The 25594-nt window shown below is 52.8% G+C and overlaps 1 protein-coding gene across 12 annotated transcripts in view; it reads right to left on the bottom strand.

Moving 5' to 3' along the window:
• Positions 1-1795: 1795 nt before the first annotated feature.
• The window catches only part of Bin1 (bridging integrator 1), a 56143-nt gene continuing 32344 nt past the window's right edge, over positions 1796-25594 (bottom strand). Inside the window, exons 4-19 of one of the 12 annotated variants that reach the window (XM_051163047.1) lie at positions 25360-25454; positions 24884-24979; positions 23744-23851; positions 23015-23107; positions 18279-18364; positions 18055-18130; positions 16327-16409; positions 13399-13546; positions 12140-12268; positions 8913-9020; positions 8500-8523; positions 6983-7090; positions 6041-6115; positions 5682-5792; positions 5319-5420; positions 1796-2410 (exon numbers count right to left, since the gene is read on the bottom strand). In XM_051163047.1, coding sequence (XP_051019004.1) covers positions 2303-2410; positions 5319-5420; positions 5682-5792; positions 6041-6115; positions 6983-7090; positions 8500-8523; positions 8913-9020; positions 12140-12268; positions 13399-13546; positions 16327-16409; positions 18055-18130; positions 18279-18364; positions 23015-23107; positions 23744-23851; positions 24884-24979; positions 25360-25454 — 1550 coding nt within the window. In that variant the 3' untranslated portion in view covers positions 1796-2302. Of the gene's footprint in view, positions 2411-5318; positions 5421-5661; positions 5793-6040; positions 6116-6982; positions 7091-8499; positions 8524-8912; positions 9021-12139; positions 12269-13398; positions 13547-15019; positions 15065-16326; positions 16410-18054; positions 18131-18278; positions 18365-23014; positions 23108-23743; positions 23852-24883; positions 24980-25359; positions 25455-25594 lie in introns of those variants that run through there. The other 11 variants (XM_051163050.1, XM_051163048.1, XM_051163043.1 and 8 more) reach the window with 11 other exon arrangements.

The raw sequence follows: 25594 nt of genomic DNA, 5'->3' as shown, positions 1-25594 counted from the left end.
ATGACAGACTGTGGGCCCTGGAACTGTGAACTCCTGCCATCATCCCCACCATGACAGACTGTGGGCCCTGGAACTGTGAGCTCCTGCCACCATCCCCACCATGACAGACTGTGGGCCCTGGAACTGTGAGCTCCTGCCACCATCCCCACCATGACAGACTGTGGGCCCTGGAACTGTGAGCTCCTGCCACCATCCCCCCATGACAGACTGTGGGCCCTGGAACTGTGAGCTCCTGCCACCATCCCCACCATGACAGACTGTGGGCCCTGGAACTGTGAGCTCCTGCCATCATCCCCACCATGACAGACTGTGGGCCCTGGAACTGTGAGCTCCTGCCATCATCCCCACCATGACAGACTGTGGGCCCTGGAACTGTGAGCTCCTGCCACCATCCCTACCATGACAGACTGTGGGCCCTGGAACTGTGAACTAGAATAAACCCTTCTTCCTTAAGTGATTTTTATCAGGTAGTTTGAAGCAGAAAGGAAACAAGTAACTAATACAGGCTGCTTGGCTCTGAATCCCGCCCTGATTGACAGGAAGCTAGCAATACCCAGCTCTTAGCTACATGGCTACCATCAGGTATAGTGGGACAGGCCTGTAATTTCAGGACCAGAAAGCTGGCAGAAGGATCACAGATATCCTAGGCTGTATAAATAGATCTTGTTGAACAAGAAGAAGGAGGAGGAAGAGAAGAAGAAGAAGAAGAAGAAGAAGAAGAAGAAGAAGAAGAAGAAGAAGAAGAAGAAGAAGAAGAAGAATTTATTGATGGGAGTATGGACAAGAAGCTTTTATGACATATCTTCGAATCTTGAAGTACAATAAAACCTAATGCAAATGCTTTCTAATTGCATTAGTTGTTAGTGGAAATGTTTGAAAAATCTTCCACACTGAAGACCCTGGATGGCTGCATACCCTCAAACAGCAGGAGGCAGTTACATCCTAGGCTCAGGTCTGTGCTCCAAAACCAAGTTCCTCAAGGGAAAACAAGGAGGGGGAAGCTATAGCTCCCTAGGCAGGTGACTAGAAATGAGGGTGTTCTACAGGTGTGTCCAGCCTTCTGACATCAGGGCAAGAAAGATGTCTTCTACAAAGTCCATACTGAGGCCAGGTGTGGTGGTGCACGCCTCTAATCCCAGCACTTGGGAGGCAGAGGCAGGTGAATTGCTGTGAGCTGGAGGCCATCCTGGTCTACAAATCGAGTCCAGGACAACCAAGGGCTACACAGAGAAACCCTGTCTTGAAAACAAAACAAAAAAACTCATACTATTTTAAGTACGTTTATAATTTTGTGTCAGGCCACATTCATAGCTATGCTGGAGTGCTAGGTTGCAGGCTGGACACTCGTGCCCACACAGTGTTACGTTGATGTAGCTGTGGTTGGCCTTCTCTGGAGGCCAGGCTGTTTCTGTAGTCCTGGGTGCTGGATTTCTCCATTAGCTCATGAGGCAAACAGCAGAGGGGCCACGGGGAGAGGCTGGTCTCAGGCTCCCCAGGGTCGGAGGCTCCCATCACAGGCTACCACCTCTTGCAGCTTCCCTTGATTCCTTATGCCTTAGTGCTCTCATCCACTGAGCGCTGCCTTGGCATCCGTCTGCCCACCCCCAAAGTGCTGAAGTGTGTAAAATAAGGTCACCTAGGACAGTACCCAGAGAGCGCTTGACCTCTAACCTACCGCCCGTGGAAACCCCAAGGAGCATACACCAGCAGTAAGAAGGCCTCAGTTGGTCTGGGTCCCACTCACACAACAGAGGCAAAGAAAGACAACGTGCATTGTTCTGGGTGGTTTTGTCAGGTTTTTCTTTTTGTTTGTCTGTTTGTTTGTTTCGCTGCATTTTGAACACTAGGGCTTATTTTCAAACAGCACACGGATGGTCTGCAGAGCGGGACCAGGCTGGGCCAATGTGCAGGCCCCGCCCATGGCAGCTGCCAGAAGAGGACCCAAGCCCTGCCCGGTGGCGCGGCCAAGCATCAGGCAAGTGAGGCGGTGGCTCTGCGCCCCCGGCCCGCCCTGAACATGCGGGCACAGGGAACTCAACTAAGGGGGAGGGGGGGACACAGCAGCTTTGGGAAAACTGGAGAAATCCACTGAACTGGGTCGGACGGCTCTTTGGAAAAACCACTTCATCTTTGGAGGTACACCTCTTGGCTTAGGTCTCCGCTCCCCAGTTTCCCAACACTTTTCAAGAGTTTCAAAACAAAAACAGAAAAGAGGAAGAAAAACAAAGAAAAAAAGAAAAGCACACATCTTTTGGGAAAAAGGTGTTCTTCACTCGCCGGAAGGCTGCGGGGGTTCCACTGGTCACTGCACCCGTTCTGTAAAATTCTCCGGGAAGACGCCCCGGCATTTCTCCAACTCCTTGTGCTGGTTCCAGTCGCTCTCCTTCACACCCATGAGCCAGCCTTCATCCTGGGACCAACAGAGCATGGATAACACAGGTCCTCCTCACAACACCCTCAGTACACTAAGACCCAAGCTGACCTGCTATTCTGAATCCTCTGTCCCCGGGCACTGCACTAATGTCCCCAGTCCCGGTCCACCTCCATCTGCAGAGTCATCCCTGTAGGATCCAGACCCTCTAGACAAACAGAAGGGCCAGGACGGGCCACAGCTGCTGCCACGGCTCTCCTCTCACAGCCCTTACAGGAGCCAAGCCTCTCTCACCCGTTCCGGGATGGGACCCTAAATGAGGCTGGGCTATAGGCAGTGACAAATGACAGCTGTCACACACTAACTACTCTGCTGTTCTTCCAGACAGTCCTTTCCCAATCTGTGGGACTTAAAATACCTGCCTTGGCCAGAATACAAGCTGACATAGTGTCTCATAGTCTGGTGTGATGTCAAATGATCCTGGACACATTCCTTTGTCCCAACATCACCTCTCTTCTTGTCCCCCCATCCCCTTTCCCTCCACATCTCTCCCTCCCTGCCCCCCCCCAAGACTGAAACTTCCTTCAGGCCCCAGTGCTTTGTCAACCTGGAGGTTCTTCTGACTTCTGTGTGTCTCTCTGGAACTGGGTTTCTGAAACTTTAACAACTTCCAAGAGGACTCCAACTGTCCTCCCAAGTCCTAGACTTCTATAAACAGCCAGAAAGTTCTGGAAGTCCTAGCAGTTAAGAGCTTCTAGTCAGACCTGTTATTACAGGCCTGCATTCCCAGGCACTCTGGAGGTAGGGGAGCTGAGACAGGATGATCGAAAGTTCAAGGCCAGCCTGGACTAGAGTGTGTTCAAGGTTACCTCGGGACAATTTAGTGAGATCCTGACCCAAAATTAAAAATTAAAAGAGAGGGCTGGGGATACAGTGTGGTGGTAGAGCATGCATGTGCACCATGATTCAGTACAATACCCAGCACTGCAAAAACAAACAAAAGTGGGAGAAGACTGAGGTGACTTCATGGCTTGCTGACAGGCCTACAAACCTGAGTCAGATCCCTAGATCCTACATTGTGGAAGAAGGAAAAAGACCCCTGTAAGCTGTTCTCTAGCCTCCACTCATGGGCCACGTCACATGCCTGCATGCGGGCATGAGCGCGCACGCGCACACGCACACGCACATACAAAAGAAATGTGATTTTTAAAAAAAAATGTTAAGCCCCTAGCAGATGTTTAGACCCTGTGACAGTTGCTGTCATCTACAAAAAGTCATGCTGGAGAACTGTTCAAGTTACAAAAGTAGAAAATAAAAAAAAAAATCCCGTACCATTGGGGATTGGCGTGAGGTTGGCAGGGTGCCTTCTTGGCACCAGCTTCTGTCCCCAGCACCACATGAAGCCAGCATGGTGCTTCACATCAGCCACCACTCTGGCACTCTGGAGGCAAACGGAGGGAGGATCAGAATTCCAAGACCACTCTTAGCTGCATGGTAAGTTCCAGGCCACCCCAAGATACATGAGACCTTGTCTCATAACAAGACAAAAATCTCATAAGGTTTTAAATAGGTGTCCTACAGTTTTCTGTTAGGCTGTATCCATAGCTAATCCAGGGCTACAGATCAGACATGCCTGCTAGAAGGCCCTGAATCCATTCTATTATGCAATCTAGTTCCAACTTGCTCTTTCTTTCAACACTAACCCTCACAGGGCTTTCTCTGAGGGACCTTGCTGCTGGAGTTACGGTGGCTGTCCCAAAGCTGGACCACGCCTGGAAATTGCCTAGGTCTTTGCAACTGTTATTCTATCATTACCTACACTGTTATAGATCTCTGCATTTTTATAGACCTTGTATATATCCTATCTCAACCCCTCCAGTGCCCATACACAACCTCCCTGTTGGGTAGAGGCCATGGTTTATGTGTCTCAAAATCCTACCTTGCTAGGAAAGGCCCACTGAAGTGGCCAGTAGATGCCTAGGCCTTGAAAGCGGCAGCAGATGGGGCTAGAGAACTTGCTCAGTGAGCAAAGCCCTTGTCACTCAAGCATGCAGATCTGAGTTCTAACCCAAGAACCATATAAAAAGCCAGAAGTTAGGGATTGTACTAAAACCCAGCACTGAAGAAGTACAGATGGGCTGACTCTATCTCAAACACATAAAGTAGATGCCTAAGACGCAAAATATGGTAGTCTCCTGGCCTACACACACACACACACACACACACACACACACACACACTCTCTCTCTTTCTTACACACACACACACACACACACACACTCTCTCTTTCTTACACACACACACACACACACACACACACACTCTCTCTTTCTTACACACACACACTCTCTTACACACACACACTCTCTCTCTTTCTTACACACACTCTCTCTCTTACACACACACTCTCTCTTACACACACAAACACACACTCTTACACACACACACTCTCTTACACACACACTCTTACACACACACACTGCAGTAGTAAATTCAAGCCTGTGCACTCCCCACAGCTCAGCCCATACCTACTTAGGGTGAGAGGCCAGCCATACAGAGCAGAGCCAGCCCAGAAGGCCAGTGTGAGCCTAGTGCTCTGTCACTGCAGGCAGGAACCCTGTCGAAGGAAGGAAGGAAGGCCACGTGGCCAAGAGCATGGCAAAGGCAAGAAAGAAATGTAGATGCAGAAAGTTGGTAGGGCAGTTGGACGGAAGGAAATGCAATTCAATAGGCTAAAAAAGAGAGTCGAGGACAGGAGGGACCAATGGGAAGGAAAGAGAGGAGAGAAACTGGGCAGGGAATATACATAAGGTAAAGAAAAAGAAGGTGCAAGTAATTGCCAACCTAGACATGCCCTGCTACATACAGTGGGCCTCTTCTGCCCCCTGCTGGCCATGCCCACCACTGCATCAGCAGCCTCAGGATTCTCATACCCAACTAGGCTCACCTGCTCCTCTGGGTTCTGGAAAGGGATCACCAGTACCACATCTCCAGCTTTGAGCTGCAGCTCGTCAGTGTCTGTGGCTGTGTAGTCATGCTGGGCTTGCACCTGCAGGAGTAGGGACAGGATGTCAGGGGGCTGCGTCCGCCATCTTGCCCGTGTGAGATTAAGCTTTTTTTTTTCTCTCTCTCTCTCTTTTTAAAAATGCTACCCTGTACACCAGCTACAGCATGAAGTTGACTCAGAGGCTACATTCTAAGTGAGCCACAGGGCGCCCAGGCTAAGTGTCTTAACCTGTAAACAAGGATGGCCCCAGCTCCCAAGGCACCTGGGTCAAAGGCAATACAGGGTTACCTAGCCTAAGCTCACCTTGAACATGAAGCCCGGGGGCAGGTCCAAGCGCCCAGGCCCGCTGCTACCCTCCACGGCACCGTTCACAGTTGCTGAGAAGGTCTCCACCACCACAGCCGGAAGAGAGCTCTGGGGACAGAGAATGAGTCAGCTGCTCCGATGGCAGTGTGGGGGAAGCCAGGGCCACAGAAGGAAAGGAGACCGTGTTCATGGCCAGTGCCAAACTACCCTGCCCTGTGCTCTTCCAGGGAACTGTGGCCTACCCCAGCATGGGTGAGGAACACAGGGAAGCTGCAGACAGGCAGAAGACAGACAGCACTGGGACAGACAGACAACAGGGGGAAGAAAAAAACAGGGCTCGGCCCCTGCCATCTTACGGAGGAGGCTGCTTCACCGGCTGCTGTCTCCCCTGGCTCCTGGGCTCCACCCACCACCTCCGAGGCCTCTGCTGGCTGCAACATAAAATGCCAGCAAGGGATCAGACTCAGAGCAGGATGTCATGTCCAGGACACACCACAGGAGGGCAGTGTGCAGGTGGGAGGGCCACAGGGATTGGCCTGGCGGGCCTAGAAAAGTGTCTCACACAGTCCAGGAGCATCCTGAAGGACAGGCAGACCCCTGCACAGGAGACAGCTGGAGAGAAAACACTGGCCAGCACAGGAGCGACGGGCGTGTAGAGAGAATAGTCTACACCTTAGTGAATGCCACACTACTGTGAATGCCGCCCCCATCGCTGCCTTCCCTCTAAATACCCCGCTTTGTCCCACCTACTCTGCCAGCTACCCTGACCCCTCACTGGAGCCTGATGGATGGCCTGGACCCACCAAGCATGCTTAGGATAGCTGGCAGAATTCCCAGCCCTAGATGCTGCCTTCTCCTTCACAGTTACAGCACTTCAACAGACCACAGCAGTGGCTCCAGCCAAGGGCTAACCTCTACCAACACCCAGACTCAGCCACTTCTGAGCACTGGACCCTAGTCACTCAACCTTCCTGCCCTCCACTTTCTCAAACGCAGCAACAAAGGAAGCATCTGGTCGATATGGTTATGTTGAAGGCACGCCAAGGGAATTCTGGGAAATGCCTAGAATAACCTATTGTGGTGCTCTCAAATGTTTCTCCCTTCCCACTCTGCAAGGGTTGCTCTGAGGTAAGAGAGTAGGAGAGGGTAGATGTGATTTGAGCCATGATAAACCCACCTTAGGCTCCTCCACCCAGGACAGCCAGAGCTTGTCCATACTATGCATTTCCTCTGGCTCTTTGTCCACGTTACAGCCGGGAGACAGGAAGAAGCCAGATGTGAACGGGGGGAGCACTTACTTGGGCAGGCCCTGGCTCGGCCGTCTGGCTGGGCCAGGCCACAGCAAAGGTGCCCTCAGCAGAAGCGGGCTCCCCGGAAGGCAGGATGCCAGCTTGACTCTCTGTGGACTAGTGGCAAGCCACCAAGATGGGGAAGGGGTGAGAAGGCCAGGGGGGAAAGGCGCGTTGGACAAGGGCAGGAGACAAAGAGAAGGTGGTCTTGAGTGCCCAGCACTAACAAGGGGTGTGGCCTGGGATAGCAGCCTGCTCAGGGCTTTGTGGGGTCAACGGCCCCCCACTGCTCTACTCCTACCACCACCAAGGGGTCAGGCAGGTGTGATGCCACCACACAGGAGAGTGTCTACCAAGATTGTCAGAATGGCCCGGCCAGCCCCCTCCAGCCCTAATTCACTGGCAGTTGCAGAAAGACTGTGTGTGTGTGTGTGTGTGTGTGCGCGCGCGCGCGCGCGCACATATGTGACATGTGCGATCTTGTATATGGAAGCCAGAGACCCATCTCTTATGTCTTCTTTAGTCACTATCTACTTCGCCTTTTTGAAAATGGGGACTTTCACTGAATCTGTAGCTCACCATTTCAGCTGGGCTACTTGGCTAGCAAGATCCAGAGCTGCAACCCCGCCCCTGCATCCCATCTCTGCCTCCCAGTACTGAGATTACAAGCTTGTGCCACAATACCTGGTGTCTTTAAAAAAAAAAAAAAAAAAAAAAAAAAAAAAAAAAAAATATATATATATATATATATATATATATATATATACACACACATACATATATATGTATGTATGTATATATATATATTGTTTTTATTTCTGTGGGTATGTGTGCCTATATAAAAATATATGTACATGTGTGCAGGGGCCTGCAGAGCCTAGGAGGCATCAGACCTTGGGAACTGAAATTATAGGCAGTTGCACACACCTGATGTGGATACAGAGGAACCTAGTCCTCTGAAAGAGCCATAAGTGCCATCTCTCCAGCAGCCAAAGCCTAGAATTTTTACCCAAGTGTTGAGAATCAAACTCAGCTTAGCGCTTTACAGAATGAAGCTACTTTATAAAACCAAGGCCTGGCTGCACCTGCATGCCACACTGGCTGGCCCTCACCAGACTGAGCCCTGGAACCCAGATTTTTATTGTCACTAAAGAATACAATGGTGCATTCCAAGTGTGAGTCTCTCTGAATCTCCATGTCCAAGGATCCCAGGGCTGGGGTGCCCAGGAGAACAGTTTTCTGATACTTCCCTGTAGTCAGGACTCCTTGGCTACTGTAGATGCCCAGCTGGCTACTTGTCAAGGGAAGCACTAGCCAGACCCAAAATCTAGGCAATGTAGGACCCTGTCAAGCTACCAAGAAGCCGATTCTTATGGTCCTGATAAAGGGATGTGATCTCACTGGCCCCCTGTGCATATGAACACGGATAAACAAGTGTGCCATATGCAGACTGGGTAGAGGGGTGAGTGAGGGGTAAAGCAGCCCCCAGGGGTGAGGGCACTGGTCAGAGAAATTGCATGGCTTACCTCCCAAAGGTCCCACGGGATTGGCTAAGTGCGGCAGTAATGGGAAAAGGACAGAGTTAGTACACAGGTTAGAGACACGGTGGCAAGCACGCCCAGGGATCCCATTCATGCCCCGTGCCCCAACCCAGCAAGCTCCAAGCTCAGCTCAGAGGGCTTCAGACCTCTGCTCAGGGAGGCCCACAGGGTGGTGGCTAACGGAGGGGCAGGATGCTGGAATGACCATAGGCTGTGAGGGCGGGAGTAACCCAGCTAGCCCGCATCCGCTCTACATCCAAAGGAAGTGAAAAGGGCTAAGGGCTAGAACTCTGGGGTAAAAGGCCTCAACCCCAAAGGCTGGGGCCTAAGTGCCTCACACAAGCACAAGGCCTGGTCCTCAGGTTGATGGGCCGCGGGCACTGGTGGGTACAACGAACCTGACCAGAGGGTGTGGGCGCCTTCACGGGGCTTGCCACTGGCGGAAGGGGGTTGAAGTCCAGGTCTAGTAGACTGGCCTGCTCTGAGAGAGGCCCAGGGGCCTCAAACTTGGTGGCGGCAGCAGTGGAGGAAGGAAGCAGTTAGTAAGGGATTGGGCCTATGCCTGTGCACACAGAGGAAAATGGATTCTCACTCGCACATACGCGCATGCACGCGCACAGACACACACACACACACACACACACACACACACACACACACACGCCCTCTCCTCCCCCACCCCACCCCACTACTGTCCACAACTACACAAACTAGCTAGTATAGGCTCCTACCTACGTGAAGACACCCAATCCCAACTAGGACATCCAACAACTGGCCGGTTTTTTCCAGCCACTAAGATCAGATTACTCCTTTCTCTTCTCTGCCCTTTGCCCTCAGCCAGCTCACCTGATCTGCAGATACCCCTGCGTATCAAGAACAGCACAAGGCTGTGGCATGGGCTGGACATGCCCACCTCAGTTTCCCAACCAAGAGGTCCCCAGGTCAAGGGCCTCACACTAGCACCCAGGCAAGTCACCCCCTTGGACACTCCAACCTGTCATACAGCTCTAGGGAGGAGAAAAGACTTAGTAGCATACATGCCCCAAGGGTGTCTTCAGTATGGGACCCCAGTGTTAGGGAGCTTGGGGTACCTGCATTACAGCTACAGACAAAACCCACAGCCACCTCTTGATTGCCTTTTAGGGAACCTGGCTGCAGCCCAGGAGTATGCATGAAGGTGGTACTCCACCGAAAATTAAAGCTCCAATGTCCCCCAGGCCAGCATGGCATGGGAGGTGCCTCTCCCCAGCCCTGCGAGGGAGACCCCTGAACAGGTCAGTAGTAGCTGACTAGGATAAGTGTCTGAGGCTGGCAGAGTGTTGAGTAAAACCAGTGCCCAGGGAACAAGATGACCTAAGAAGCTGCCGTTTTGTTTTACTTGTGGGCTTTCTCCTCACAGCTGTGGAAGACTTTGCCCCAGTCTAAGCAGGGATATGGCCAAGTGTGCCCCTCTCCAGCCTTTGGGGGGATGGCAGAGAGGTTACATCCCTGCAAGGTCAAGCCATCAACTTCTTACCTCCACTTGCTTTCTGTGGGAGCCCAACTCTAAGAGAGGGTGCCCCAGGCCCATGTCCACCCCAAAGCTACCATCAAAAAAGTCTGGAAACTTTGTGATGTGGCCCATGGCTCTTCAGAGGAGCCTCTACAGTCCTGAGGACACTAAGGGCCAGATGACCCGCAGCATGAGACTCTGTCATCCCTTTCTATTGGGTGGGGTCAAGTGGACCCACTTTCTAGAATGAGAGGCCTCGGAATGACCTTTAGAGACTTTTCCTCCTTTCCTCCTAGTCCAGCCCCAGCTGAAAGCTGGGCTGGAGATGTCACAGCCTCAGGACTTTGAGGTTCCTCCCACCTATATGATGCAGGCACCTCTGTCATATAGCCATCAACCTTTCCCCTTCCACACTTCTCAGAAGTCACCCAAGCCCAGACCTGCTATACGGGGAGGCCCACAATCAGGGAGTTGCTCATCTTCTCTCGGACCTGCCTGTGGCAAATGACTCTTTCCCACACAAGACCAAGACACTGAAGGGATGGAGGCTGCCCCCCCCCCAATGTCATGCCACACTAAGCAGCCTGTTGGCACTGGCACCACGGTCAATGTGAGCCCACCCCTGACTCATGCAATACCACCCAAAATGCTCTTCCACCCTTCCTCCCCACTCCACCCCCACCCCCCGACAGATTGGTTGCCCCAAATCTCTGCAGATGGACAAAAGCAGCAGCAAGCAAGGCATGCAATGACACGGGGGACATGACGCCTACTGGACCATTGTCTGGGCCGTGACATGGCCACGGAATAAGCTGTAGATCAGGGCTCTCCCCGGGTAAATGGGGTATGCCCCCTCAGAGCGGGCATTTGGCAATCAAACAAGATGGTACAAGTCAGTGGCTATACCATCTCCATTCAGAATCTGCTGGTTCCCATGATGCCAAAGCACTCTCATCTTAAACACAGGCTGGTCACCTGCCCTGGTGCAGGCATGTCCTTCAGGAGGGGAAGGGGCTCAGCAACAAGCCAGCCTGGAGATTATCAGCTCCATTCCCACACTGCGTCTGTACCACCTTCCTGCAGAGGGGCTCTTCACACTTCCACCCTTAGACCCCGTCCCTCTTCTCCAGGTATCTGGGTTGTACAAATGACCCTGGGGAAAGGTACAGTCTAGAGACACCTGGGAAGGGCTCTGGCTAAGTCCCCCAGGGACTAGACTAGCCACCTCCACAAAGGGTGGGAGGCTAGGAGGCTTAAGGCCAGCTTGAAACGGGGAATGGATCACCCAAGGCTGGTCGACTATGTGTCAGCCTACTCCAGTCTTAAGATGTTTGTCCACCACAAGAGGCTCCTCCCTCTCTATCTCCACCTGAGGGTGGGCATTTCATGACACAAACAGTGGCCCTGACAGGTAAGTTTCTACATCTTGGTCATTTAAGTAGCCAACAGGGCTCTGCCTGATTCCTAGCGTTGCCAGCCCCTTAGTGAGCCCGTCTCTTTTTTTGTTTGTTTTTGTTTTGTTGTTGTTGTTCTTGTTTGTTTTTTGTAACAGGGTCTCTCTGTGTAGCCTTGGCTGTCCTGGATTCACTTTGTAGACCAGGCTGGCCTCGAACTCACAGTGATCCGCCTGCCTCTGCCTCCCGAGTGCTGGGATTTAAAGGCGTGCGCCACCACCGTCCGGCCCTGTGAGCCCATCTCTTACCCCTTTCTGGCCTAGTTTTGCTATCTGTAGCTAAAGCAGTGACTCTTGAGTCCTTTCCAGGCAAATGTCACCTGCACAAGGAAGCATCCCATGGCTGCCCAACCACTCTGTGTCCCCATTATAGCACCGATCACTGTGAGGTGACTGCCAAGTGGACCAATACCACTGAGAAACAGGAAAAGACCTGTCCTGCTCATGTCCCCTTATCCAGCCACCATGCATGCTCTGACGGGTGGGAAGCATGATAATGGTAGAATGATGGATGAGGGGAGATGGATGGGTCAAAGGTGAAGGCTCCAGCCCATCTCTCCAGCCAAATGCTTGGCTCTTGAGAGAAGCTCAGAGTTTCAGAGTGGAGGATGGAAGGGCCATGCATGCTCTGAGAGAGCGAGATGAGAGGAGAGGACTGGGCCGCGGTGGACACGGCTGACCTGGGAGGGGGTGGTCACGCTGATCTCAGGGACAAATGCGTCATCGAAAAGGCTGAGAATCTGCTCCTGCTTCATCTCCTTGGATGGGGTGTGTTTGGGAGGCGGAGGGACAGGTGGGCCTTTCCGGAGCTGTGGGCCAGCAAGGGGGATTAGCAGGGGAGGCGTGGCAGAGCACGGCACAGGGGGACAGAGACAAGGCCATGGTTAAGTTAGTCAGTCACTCCCAGGCCACAACCCACCCAGACCACTGAGGAGAACAAACTGCTCCCCTAAACAGACACCAAGATGGAACACCCCAAGGGAGGAGGCCAAGACAGGAGGTCCAAAACCGCTGTGCAAAAGAAAGGAGAAAGAAGGGAGAGACAGAGGCAGAGAGGGTGAACAAACCAGCTGGTCGTGACCCCGACATGCTCCCATAGCGCACTGGGGCAAGGTCCCCCGCAAGGACCTCACATATACAGACCAGGTGAAGGATGACCCTAATCTTGGTTTCTATCAACTTCCCAGGGCAGTGAAGGAAACAAAAACAAAACAAAACAAAAACCACTGAATGGAAGCGCAGGCAGCACTGGCCTGGGATCCAACCTCCCCGATGGTGGTACCTTGCTCAGGATTGGGGTCTTACTGCCACTCTTGGCATCACTGGCCTAATTTCCCATGAAGAGAAGTGAGAGGATACATTCCTTTCAACCCTGCCCAGCTGCCAGCTCTTGGGACCTCTGCAGGAGCCCAGGAAATGGGACAGGATGGAGATGACTGATGCCATGTTTCTGTCCCCTCTGCCTTTCCCCCACCCCCCACCCCGCCCCATTCTCTTTCTATCCCTTTGATGGTCCTGTGAGACCAACTGAGAGGCTTCCTCCCTCAGCCCCTGCCAGAGAAAAGGATAAGACTTCCTGAGTCTAGAGAGAGAGAAGAGACTGGATACTCAGGGGCTGAAAACACAGAGCAACTATCTAGGGAGCAAAAACGATGAAGAGTCAGGGAAACGGGGTGGGGGGGGCGGTGGGGGGGGAGACAGACAGGGGGCGCTGCACCTCCATGGATGAGAATGTTTACAAATATGCCTGTGAAGTAGGCCAGGGCCACTGCGGAAGTGCAGCCCGGGGCAGACTGAGGTCGGAACCAGTCCTCCATGGAGTGAAGCCACAGGCTGAAACCCTGTCCAGGCCCAGGCAGGGGGTGATAGAGAATGGGGAGGGGACAAAAGCAAAGTAAGAGAATAACAAAAAGGACATGGAGACAAGAGCCATGCCTACCTGAGATGGAGACTTGGGGATGGTGGCCCCGGGTGAAGCCCCACTGGCCGGCTCTGGCTCGTGGTTCACTCTGATCTCAGGGGTAGCAGCGGGGGAGCCATCTGGAGGCGGTGAAGGGCTCTTGTTCCCTTTTTCAGGGGCATTGTCACTGTAGAAGGACAAGAGGAGAGTGAGATCGGCAGGACAAAGAACTACAAGGCATGGAGTGGTCTATGAGCACCTGGTGGGTGTTGTTGGGGAGTTACATGTGCGGACCCATGAACCTCATGGACCCACATGTGGAGCTTGTGTGTACATGTGTGAGCCCCATGGAGCCCCATGTGAAGCCATATGCATGTGTGAGCACAATGTGCCTGTATGTAAAACTGTGCATGTGTGTGTGAGCCCAGTGGACCCACATGTAGAAAAAAAAAAAAAAAAAGGTGTGCTGAAGCATGCATGTATCCTATAGATACACATGTTAATATGTGTATGTCCCATGGACCCTAATATGAAGCTTTGTGATTCATATGTGGACTGTATGTGAAACCTAAGATGTAAATGAATCCCTTTATGGAAGTGTGTGTGTGTGTGTGTGTGTGTGTGTGTGTGTGTAGGGTGGGGGGACCAAGGCGTGCTTCTGTGTGGCTTGCCTTGGAAGCAGGGCGACACCAGCGAGAGCATCTCTTCCCCACCTCAATGCCCCGTTGTTCCCAGCACAAGCAAGCCAAACATCCTAGAGGCAAAGTGAGTCTCTTTCATCAGACAGCAGCTTGTTCGCTCAGCCTGCTCTCTAGCCTTCTCCACAGTCTGTACCGCCTCCCACCTGCCTCTTCCCAACTGCGCAGATTTGACCCAAACCCAGGAGCCCTGGGGGCCTTGACACTCTCCTTCCTGTGGTTCCTCAGCTTAGTGCACACCCTGAGGAAACATGCCCAGGCAAAGCTGGCATGAATAAATTCACTGCAGAGAGGTGACAGCTGAGAGAGCACAAAGTCTTGAGCAGCAGGGTCACACGGGTGTGAACTGCAGCCACAGGATATGGGAGGAGGGGGCAGGTGACAGTCTCCAGTCACCATAGGTCTACTTAATTTAAATAAATTAACATAGCCAGCTCAGCTCCCAAGATCACAGTGGACACATTTCAGCTGCTCAAGAGCCATAGGAAGCAACCAGCTACAGTGTTGACATGTGAAGATGGAGTTCATTGCAGAGCAGTGGAAGTGGTACCCCAGGCACCTGGTCTGGGGCGGTGGTCTTGTTTTATACGGTGCAATTGCCTCCTTAAAGAGTACATAGCAATGTAAAATACGGGGCGGCGGGGGTGTGGGAGGGGCCGCGGTGTCTCCTTGTTCCTGCTCTGTACTTTTCTGCCTGTGTGCTGGTGGTCAGCAGCAGCCAGGGCTGGGCTCTAGGGTGTACACAGAACAGGGCTACACTAACCCTCAAACCACCTGGCCCTGTACCTCCTACCTCCGTGGTACCCCTGACCCCCATCCCCTTCTGACATATCCCCAAGCCACAGGACACACGGGCAGGTTAGGGGTTAGTGGGCCCTTCAGCAGGGCACTGGTCACAAGGCGCATGCGCAGTCAGGGTGGGCGGGGCCCAAAGGCCCATGGCACTGCACTCCGGGTGGTACCTGTTCTTCTTTCTGCGCAGACGTGAGAACAGTTTAGTTTTCTTTCTGTGGGGATGGTTGGGTGTGGATGCTTCATTTGGAGGAGGAGCCAGGGGAACTAGGCCCTTCCTCTGCTGCCTTCTTCTTCCTCTCGGCCCTCTGCCTGTTCTTCAGCCTGTTCTCCACTGATCCCACACTGCCCTCAGCCTGCCCCAGCCCTCAGCCTGTGCTCAGCCTTCCTGCCTCTGTCCCTCCACCACTCAGCCTGTCGCTGAAGTCCCCTGACTTCACCTATATCTTTCCTAGCCTCCCTTCCCAGCGTTTGCTCACTACTCTCAATATGCAGCCCACTCCCCTGCCTGTCCTGTGCCCCTGCCTGCTAAGTGCAGCTGCTGACAGATCTGGGAAGGCTACAGGAGGCCAGGGTAGGGCACCAATGGGCAACCTTAGTGGAGAGTATGGTCAAGATCCTGCTCACCCAGCCCCATAGTCTTTCTAACTGGGCAAGGCCTTTCTAAAGCAAGCACAGATTCTTCTCTGGCCTCATCCCCCCCCCCCCCCGACCCCTGCCCCTTCCTCGTGCTCCCCGGAACTCCTGCAGGCTCCTCTCTACCCCGGAACTCCTGCAGGCTCCTCTCTATCAACTGCATGTTTTATTTTCAGAGGACAAGGAATAAGACTGTGCACTGAAACCCTCCAAAGTGCTGGGCAGCAGACCCCGGTACCCGAGAAGCAGAGACTTTGCAGAACAGCGGGATGGTGTTAACGGCGCTGTCTACGTATCAAACTTACACAAACACACGCGATCAATACCCCGTGCCCCCAGTCTTTCACACACATACACACCAAGAGGTGCAACCCCGGACTGCAGGCTGTCTCTGCTCCTCCCCCTCATGGTCTCCCTTGGGAGTCAGGATCTCCTGGCAGCTGCCCAGGAAAGGCAGAAAAGAACAAAGTACCAGCAGCACTGCCGCCATCCTTGGACCTTACCTTGAGCAGGAAGCAGGAAGGCTGGTATGGGTGGCAGGAATCAGAGCCCCTGTGTCAGCAAGGAGCCCCATCTCCAACCTGCCCTCTACTCTACAAAGTCTCAGAGATCTGCAGGCCCCCTAATAGCTACACTCCTTTCTCTACAGAAAGGACTATGAGGAGCTACTTCCCGAATGCCAGGAGGCAGGGCCTGGAAGGTTCCCAGAGGCCCAGGGCTAAAGCCACTGGAGCCCAAGGAGGACAAGAAAGGGTCTCTCAGGAGGAAGCTGCCCTTGCGGTGCTGGCCATCCAGTCACAGGGCCCCCCCCACTGGCCTCACCGTCCCCGCCTTCACCCACCTGGGCTGGGCCTTGACTGTGAAGGTGTTGCTCCCGTGCTGCTTCTCCAGACTGACCAGGACATCGTTGAGGTTCTGATTGAGCTGCGGAGGAAGTAAAGCGAGGCAGGCTTGGACATGCACACCTTCTGCAGAAGGACCTCCTCACTCGTTCCCCGGCCTCTATCAGGAGCAAGCTCCCCTGACCCCATCAATGGAAGATGATCCCAGCACAATGAACCCCGCAAAACTGATGGCATAGAAATCAGGAGACATGGGCTGTATTGCTGATAGCTATTGTTTCTGGGGACCATCGTTTCTCTCTTGATAGTTATTAAAGGAACATCCCAAATGTCACATAAGCACTTATTGCTTTGGGGAAAACGTGGAGCACTTGTGTAACACACGCAAAGCCTTTGACTGAGCCGAAGGCTTTGCATATGTTAGGCTCTAGCACTGGACCACAGGGCCCAGCTCTTTTTGTTTATTTTATTTCGAGACAAGGACTCAGTAAGCTGCCCAGCCCTCAGACTTATAGTTCTCTTACCTTACTCTTCCCACTCGCTGGATTTCAAGCATAAAGGCATAAGCATATTTCTTAAACCTTGTTTTTGTTGTTGTTGTTGTTTTTGTTTTGCAGATTGCAGCCTTAAATGTCAATCCTTGTTATTAAGGACATTTTGCCAAGAAGCCTCCAAACCTTCCTACAACTTCTGGAAATCCCTCCAAAAGCACAAAGTAAGAGAAGAAAGAGGCTTGGCCCACACAGAGTATGGGTCTCGTCACTGAGAACATTTCTCTTTTTGCTTTGGCCACTAGGAAGTGTAGAGATGAATTTTTTCTCCCACTTATACATAATTCTGTCTTTGGTGCCTTGGACTAACTTTGCGTAAAGCCTTCCTTTCCTAAAAGATTTGTTTGATTTTTTTTTTTCCTATCTGTGTACTTGTTACTAGGGAGACAACTCTTAGAGTTGATTCCCTCCTTCTACCATTACTTAAGTTTCCGGAACTAAACTGCAGTCACTAGCCAGGCTTGTGTGACGAGCACCTTTACCTACTGAGCCATCTCACCAGCCTTAACCATCATACAATTTGCCTCAGATCTTTAAGAAGGAAGGAAAAAAAAAAAAAAAAGGAAGAAAAGAGAGGCCTTAAACAGTAGGGTTGTGGTCAGAAAAAGGCCCCACACCAGTTCTTTTTCTCTTCAGCCCAAGAACCTGGAATCCACCATCATCACTTCATTCCTCTGGGCCCAAGGGACAAAGTCACAACAGCCACCATATGGAGTGGGAGAGCTGTCACACCAGGCGTCTCCGACGGCCATGTTACACAGCTCCCACTCTAATACAGCATAAAAGTGTGAGCTGAATACGCCTCCTGTGCCACACTCAGGAAGAGACACAGCCCATTTCACCACCTTAAGGAACACAGGAGACTCTTTCTTTCTTTCTTTCTTTCTTTCTTTCAAATTACAAAAATTCTGGTAGCTTACTTATTATTTTTTCTACAGATTTCTAGCCCTGAGCTCTCGAGTTGCCCGAGGGGATGATCATAGTTTGAGACTGGGCTATCTCCATTTTCAAAACATGGTCCAGGTAAGAAGGGCAGGACTGGGCATGGCAGGCTGGGGCTGGACTGGACCACCCACAGCTACCCCAGGTAGAAAAGTCAACATAGTCGCCAGAGTACCCAAACTCCCCACCCCTGCCTTCGACTGATCCTCTGCACTGAGGGTCCCCCTGGCCTACCTTACTCATCTCTTTATGGAAGTTTTCCTCCAGTCCCGCAATGCTCTGGAACGTGTTGACATAGAAACCTACACGGCTGCCGGGGACATGGTGGGGGGTGGGGGCGGCGGGAGGGAGAGCAGATGATATGGTGAAAACCACATTGTGACTGCATGCCCCATCCTCAGAGACACGGGGCCAGGCTTGGCCGCCAGGTGTATGGGCCAACTCCCTCCTGATGTCACCTGTTCCACAGGGATGGCAGCTCCTCCTGTAGGTCCACGTTCATCTCCTCAAACACCTTCTGTGCTTTGATGAGTTCCTCCTCTGCCTGGGATGGAAAGGCAATGGGCTATGTTAGACTCTGTCTGCAGCTCTGCCGTGGGGAGCTGAGCCAGACCTACCCCCGTAGCCGGTACCCTCTCCGGCCTGGGTGCAGGCCCCAGGGCCTAAGCAGAGTCTAGCCTGGAGGTTAGACAGGAAATGGATACCCACCCAGAACCTCCCAGTGGAGCCTAAGGGGACACTCTGGGAACAGGAGGGCAGAGCTGCCATTACAAAGGAGGGTTTGGAGAGACAGCCAATAAGAAAGCTGGAGACATGGGCGGGGAAGATGGTTCAGTTGGTAGAATGCCTGCAGAATAAAATGGAGGACCTGACTTGGACCCCCAGCACCCACATAAAAAGTCAGACGTGGTAGAGCACACATGAAATCCCAGTTCCGGGAGACGCCCACCGGAAGATCCCTGGAGCTCACTGGCTAGCCTGCTGAACTGCACCAATGTGCCACCAGTCCCCGTGAGAGACACCCTGTCTCCAAATACTAAGGCGGACAACGTCCTGGGGACAATCCTGGAGCTTGACCCCTAGCCTAAACACACGTGGAAATACACAGAGTGGGGCAGGGGTTGGAAGCAAACCATCTAGAGAACGGAGCACAGAGCCAGATCCCAGACTCAGTGGAACCTGGCCAACGTCCACGTCATCTCCCCTGAGCCAAGTGTCAGCCCCGAGACTCAGCTAGCCGACTACTGCTCTCTGTGACCCCCACCTACAGGCTCCTGCTTGCTTTCCTGCCCCACCCCACCCCACCCCGAGCATGCTTGACTTTGGTATGTTAGCTTCACATTACTTTGCTAAGGAAGTTTTCCCCACAAATCCCTCTCCTATGACCTGTCCCAACCAGGGACGCGTGGCAGTGGCTCAGCACCTCTAAAAAGAGCAAAGGAATGAAGCAGAGAGACCACGCCTCACCCTACTTACTCTACAGAGTGCTCACACCTACCAGGAGGTGGCACTAGACCCCAGCACCAGGCAGAGCTCTGAGACACACTGACAAGGCTGAGGGGAGTGACTCAGATTTTCAGGTCTGACTCACAACCCAGGCTCCCTGGGGCAGCAGGCCAGCAGCTTCACATTCTAAGGATGCTGTGGGACCTCAGCTGGCCAGAACACCACTCAGACAAAATGACATGTTTGGGTTTTTTTTTTTTCCTCCTGAGGCTCAGCTGGCCCCTCCACCCAGCATAAGGCACACCAGGGCCAGCCCACTAAGCACCCGGCCCACTAAGCACCCAGCCCCAGTATAGCCCGAGCTGGGACCTTGGATGGAATTCGAGAAGGGACCTCCATGGCTTCTGGCTACCACGCATTCCAGGTAACACGTGGACTCCTGACCAGCTTTTTTAGAGTTTAATTTTTAAAACAGAAAACAAAAACAAAACAAAACAAAAGCAAAACCCTTTAAAGATGAGACTGGGGAGACAACTTGGTAAACTCAGAGCTTACCGTGCGTACAGAAGGACCTGAGTTTGACCCCCCAGAACCCACTCTAAATTCGGGGTCAGGAGGCAGAGAGATGGCTTAGTGGTTAGGCCTAAGGGTGCTGCCTTCCCATCCAGAGGGCCCAAATTCAGTCCCAGCTCCCACATCAGGAAGATCACAATCCTTTTAATTCCAGTTCCAGGTGATATGACTTCCTCTTCTAGCCTCTGAGGGCACCCTCACCCAGAGATGACAAACACACAGACAGACAGAAAGACAGACTGTCAGACACACACATACGGCACACACTCCCCCAAAGATGGCAGGCACACAGACAGACAGATACACACACACACACACACACACACTCCCCCAAAGATGGCAGGCACACAGACAGACAGACAGACAGACACAGACTCACTTAAAGCAGGGCCTGGTGGTGTGTGCTGTCCCAGCAAAGAGACAGGTGAATGAATGCCTTGGGCCCACTAGCCAGCCCAGCTGATATAGTGCATCTCAGGCCAAGTGAAAAAAAAAAAAAAAAAAAAAAAACCTGTCTTGTGTGGTACAAAACACTCAGCAAGGAAAATCACTGTGGGTAGTGCCATTCTATAGGAAAGCAGACTGAGCAAACTATGAGTAGCAAGCCAGTAAGCAGCACCCCTCTATGGCCTCTGCATCAGCTCCTGCCTCCGGGTTCCAGCCCTGTTTGAGTTCCTATCCTGACTTCCTTTGATGATGAACTGTGATGTGGAAGTGTGAGCTGAATAAACCCTTTCCTCCCCAACCTGGTGTTTCATTGAAGTAATAGAAACCCTAAAACTGTGCCTGAAGAACAACACCTCTGAACAATCCCACACACACATGCACGCACGCTTAAAGGCGAATTAGGAAAGTGGCATAAACACAAATGATTCCTTTCAAACAGGTCACATCAGAGCTGGGAGCCTCTCAGCATAGGTCCAGTGTCCCACCAACACTGCGTAAGCACAAGGGCAGGTCCAATTTAAATTGCCCAAAGTCTTTTGATATGTGCCTCATATCTCCGTCTTTTAGGAAGCACCTGGAAGGCGACTGTGCGCCCTATATCACAAATACCGCACCCTAGATAGCACTCAGGAGTGACCAGCAGGGGACCGCGTGGGGAGCGCATGAGGCCTTCCAGTCCCCACACCCATCTCCATCCTAAAGACAAAGAGCTGACTAGAGAGTTTAGACCTGCCTTGTAAGCAAGTCCCAGAGTCTGGAGCGCTCCCAGGACCAGCCGGGGCAGGAAAGCCTTCAACAAGCAGAGCTGGCAGAAGATACAATGTCTCTTAAAGTCAAGTCCACACTCTCAGGGCGGATTAGGATCTCAAGTTCGAGCTCACAGTCACCTAGCTGCCCTCTGGTGACAAGGGTGACAGCAAAGTTGCTCCCGTTTTCTAGCCATGTGACTCTGCTTTAAACTCCCCTGCTACCCTCCCAATCAGGATTCCCGAACCCACACAGTCTCTAGAGCACCAGGCCGACCCCATCCCAAACCCTACAACATCCCGGGGGTCTCTCTATCTCAAGATGTGTCTCGGCTCTATCCCCTCTCAGCCCCACAAACTTCCCCATATTCCTCCGGCTCCACCTCCCAAGGCCTACTGGGTGTTTTTCCAGACCTACAAGTCCACGCCCACCGGCTCCGAATAACCAATCACCTTGATCCTAACCTCTGCACCTCCAAAGTTAGCCCCAAGCCTTGGCCTTCAAGAAATTAGGCAGTGGGGTCAGGTCAGAAATTAGGCAGCTCTAGCCATGTCAGGTTGGAGCTCCTCCCTCCCTCCCCATCCTGTACATTTGATATCATGCGGTTGGACATGATGAAACCGGGAGGTGGCCCAGGAAAAATGGGGCACCAGCCAGGAGAAATTCGACCTCTTCCTGGGTCAAGTCTCAGCTACCTGCCTCATCCCCGGAGTCTTAGCATGGTTGGAAGAAGAAGAAAAAAAAAAAAGATGGAAAAGATGTGGTCCACCTCTCTTGGTCTACCTGGCTCACCTTCAGCAGACCCCTGCCAATGTTTAAAAATTTTAATTTACTCATATTACGTCCTGATTCTTATTCCCTTTCTTGTATCTTCCCGTTCCCAACCTCGCTCCCTCCTCCCTCACCATCTGACCAGAGCCTATCAGGTCTCATCTGTGTAGCCTGCATCCCCTTCCTCTGTGTGCCCAGGATGGTCTCCCTACCGAGGGAAGGTGATCAAATTGGGGGCCCCAGAGTTCATGTCAGAGGTAGTCCCTACTCCCTCTCCCCACAACCATGGAGAAAGAGCTGTCCATTTGGCTAGATCTGAACAGGGAGTCTGGGCTCACTGCATGCATTGTCCTTGGTTGGTGCAGCAGTTTGTGCAGCCCCCCCCCCCCCAGTCCAGATCCACCAGTCTTGATGGTTTCCTTTTGACCCCAGCCAAACTTTAGCCAGTTCCAGGTTCAGGACACCAGGAGGGCTGTAGGATCCACTGGCAAGGTAGTCGTATGGCCCAGTATTCAGTAGAAAGTCCCTCAAAACCTTTGCCTTCCGTGTAAGCTCCAAAGGATGACCCTTTCTGGCCCCAGGTCTCCCTGATAGGTCCCAGAATCCCAACCAGAATATAGAGGCCTCCTGGAATCTGCTCGGGTGGCCAGATCCTGAGTCTTCTATACCAAGGACCACCTACATGGAGCCCAGACCATGGGCTAACCACCCCAGGACTCGATTTAGGAGCCCCACTCAGCTACAAACGGCTATGGGACCCTGGGACTAAGAGTGCCTTTGGGGGAAACTACGTCTCCTTAGAATAACTTCGGTGCTTCCAAATAGCTTGAGAAACAAGGAAGGAGTCCCAGAGAGGGCTCCTAGAGATGCTCAAGGGTGTCCCTGGTTGGGGCACTACAGGATGCCAGCCATCTTTAGAGAGCACAGACCTGGGTGGGTGCCCAAGTCAGCCACGACTCCTAGGCCCCAATCTGCCAGGAACTTGGTCAGGTATCTCCTCTAAAATAGGAGTCTCGGAGGAACCTCAAAGCCCAACCATGTCCCATCCTGCGCCACAGGCCTCCTCCAGCTCAGACTCCAGCCCTGCTTGCCTCCAAACCCCAGAAAGACGATCCCAGGGAAGCTTTGTGGAGGCTGGGCAGATAGATGCCCAGGAGAGGACCACAGACCAGAAGGCGCCAGCACGTGCAAGGTTAGAAGCCAGTATCACCTGATTTCGGAGCAGGTTAGTTTGAGCTACAAGATGAGCCTGTAGTTTGCCTTGGCACCACTGGGGGGCGGCTTTCTCAAGCAGCGAGACAGGCTGGGGGCGGGGTGGGGGAGTGGGAGGGTGGGGGAGGGGAGAGGGCAAGGCAAAGGAGAATAGAGAGACAGGAGGGAGGTGGGAGAAAAAAACAGAGACATAAATAGTTAAACACCAAGCCCACAATCCCACGCAGACAGTCAAGCCAGCCCCCCTTCTACAGGCCAGCCTGCAGCAGGTGTAGCATCTCCCCTTCCCCAACCCCCAAGGCTGAGAAATATCAGGGGAGGCCCACCCAAGTGAGTATGGAGAGGGAAGCTTTGAACTGCAACTGCAAAACAGCTGTGAGAGGAGTAAGCAGGGTACAGGGGTTCAGGAATAGAGGGCTTTGCCACCCACCCACTCACCACAGGACTGTGTGATCAGCCCTGTGACCAGCCCACAGGCTTGTTCCAGCAAGACAGAGTCCCATCGGATCCTATGACAGAATTCCACTCGGTGCATTGAGCAAGGTAGTGCCGTGCCAGGGAAACCCGAGCTGGGCCTATTCTTATTGTGGAAAACTGCCTCAGAGCAGGGCAAAGGGGCAGAAAGAGGCCAGCAACAGCCCCCACCCACCTGCCTAGGTACCCACAGGGTATTCTACTATCTGACACTGGCATCAGCGCCATCCATACCCCCCCCCCCAGCCCTTACCTTGGCAATTTTGGCTTCATCCTTCTTTTTGGCGGTCTGCAGAGACTCATAGTGGTGTCGGGCGCTGTCATAGTCGACCAGCTTCCGCCCCCGCTTGGCAATGCGTGACTAAGGAGCAGAGAGACAGGAGGGCTCAATGGGGCCTCATGGATGCCAAGATGCCCAGGCTGGGTCCAGAGAAAGCAAGCATCATATACAACATGCAGCAGGCACGAAGCAGCATATTTGGGTCCAGACCCCAGTCCAGCAACAGAGCCTTCTGGAGCCAGGAAGCTCACCCTGTCATCTCTCTGGCATCCACTTGCCTGGCAACAGGAAGTCATCTGCCAGAACCCTCTAGCCAGTATCATGTGAGCCAAACCTCTTCCTTACCAGGCTCTGGGGTCCTTAGAGACACTTCTCAGGCCCCAGATCTCCAGATCCGCTCTATCAATGGCTTTATATATCTGCACTGGCACGCATAAGGGAGACATCGCTCCTAGCCCTCTTAGGCTCCTCAGACTCCTGAGCCCCTATGGATACAGCACCTGGGGGCCCAGCAGCATTGGTGGAGACCTTGGCATACAAGGCTCCAATCATAGATTGAGTTCCAGGAGAAGCAGCCAGGTTTCTGAACACTGGCTAATATAAACACACCCACACAGTTAATAGGCAACACTCCCCCTACCAAACACGCAGCATCAACACAGGGACCTTTGGTTCACATACACTTGGGTCTTACCCAGCCACACACCTAAGGCCATGCCTGGGGTTGTATAAATAGTAACGATTACTGGAAAGGGGATGCTCTGGGTTGCCACGAGGCCTGCCGGCTGTGTGGGAGCTTCAACGATGCCACTTTGTAAGTTGCCACTCACGCTAAGCTAAGCACAACCCCAAGAAACTCAACTAGGCTTGGGTAAAATCGTTTCTTTGGTGTATCATGTGTGACCACTATCTCCTCTAGGAGATAGAGCCAGCTAATGGCTGCTCACAGAGAGGCCAGTCCTGAAGAGACAAACTGCCAGAGTAAGCAGATACCTAACCACAGGGCTGTCACCTCCCACCTCAGCCAGCCCTGCCTCCTAGGCTTCTCCCAGACTCCAACTGCTTCCACGAGCTCCAAGGGGAAGCAAGACGATGGGCCAAGAGGCCTTGTACCTTGATGTCAGGGAACTGGCCCAGGTAGGTGTCCATGGTCAGTAGAGCCTGGTCCACCAGCTTCTGATGGTAGTCCATCCACAGAAGGTCATTGTTCTGAGACGCAGGAACAAGAATCTAAGCCACACAGTCCCTGGCTCTCATCCCAGAGTCCATCACCCCCAAAGCTCTGTGGACTGTCAGAGCCTTGGCAAGGTTCAAATACAGTAAAGACTGGCAGGGTTATCAAGGGAGACCGTGTGACTCATGAGTACTAACACACGGGGACAGCCATAATCTGCTCTCTGAAACCCTCAGTGTGAAGGGTACCAGAAGCATAGCCTGCAGAGAAGGAAGGCCACTTGACCAAGGATGTGTTGCATAGGAGTGCCAGAGAATTAGGACAGCTTGCGTTAGAAGGTGAGACATTGCGGGGACAGGAGCTGAGACCAAAAAGGGCCCTGGGGGAGGAGTCAAGGCCACCCTCCCATGCTTACCTCTGCAATCTTGTTTGCTTCATCCCTGCCGGGCCACTCAGGCTCATACACCTCCTGGAGACACTCACTCAACTTCTTGGAGGCTTCATGCATGGCTGTGGAGTAGGGGGAAAGGTAATGGGCCCCACATGTCATCCCCCATCCAGCCATCCCCACCACAGACGTGGCCCCAGCTGCCCCGTGGCTCTGCCCACCCCAGCCCTGTAGCCCCACCTCCTTGCAGATAGACGTACCC

The sequence above is a fragment of the Acomys russatus genome, chromosome 20, assembly GCF_903995435.1.
Source record: "Acomys russatus chromosome 20, mAcoRus1.1, whole genome shotgun sequence".
In the NCBI taxonomy this organism is placed as follows: Eukaryota; Metazoa; Chordata; class Mammalia; order Rodentia; family Muridae; genus Acomys; species Acomys russatus.
The sequence above is the reverse complement of the archived record's forward strand: the minus strand, read 5'-3'. Positions and strand labels throughout refer to the sequence as shown.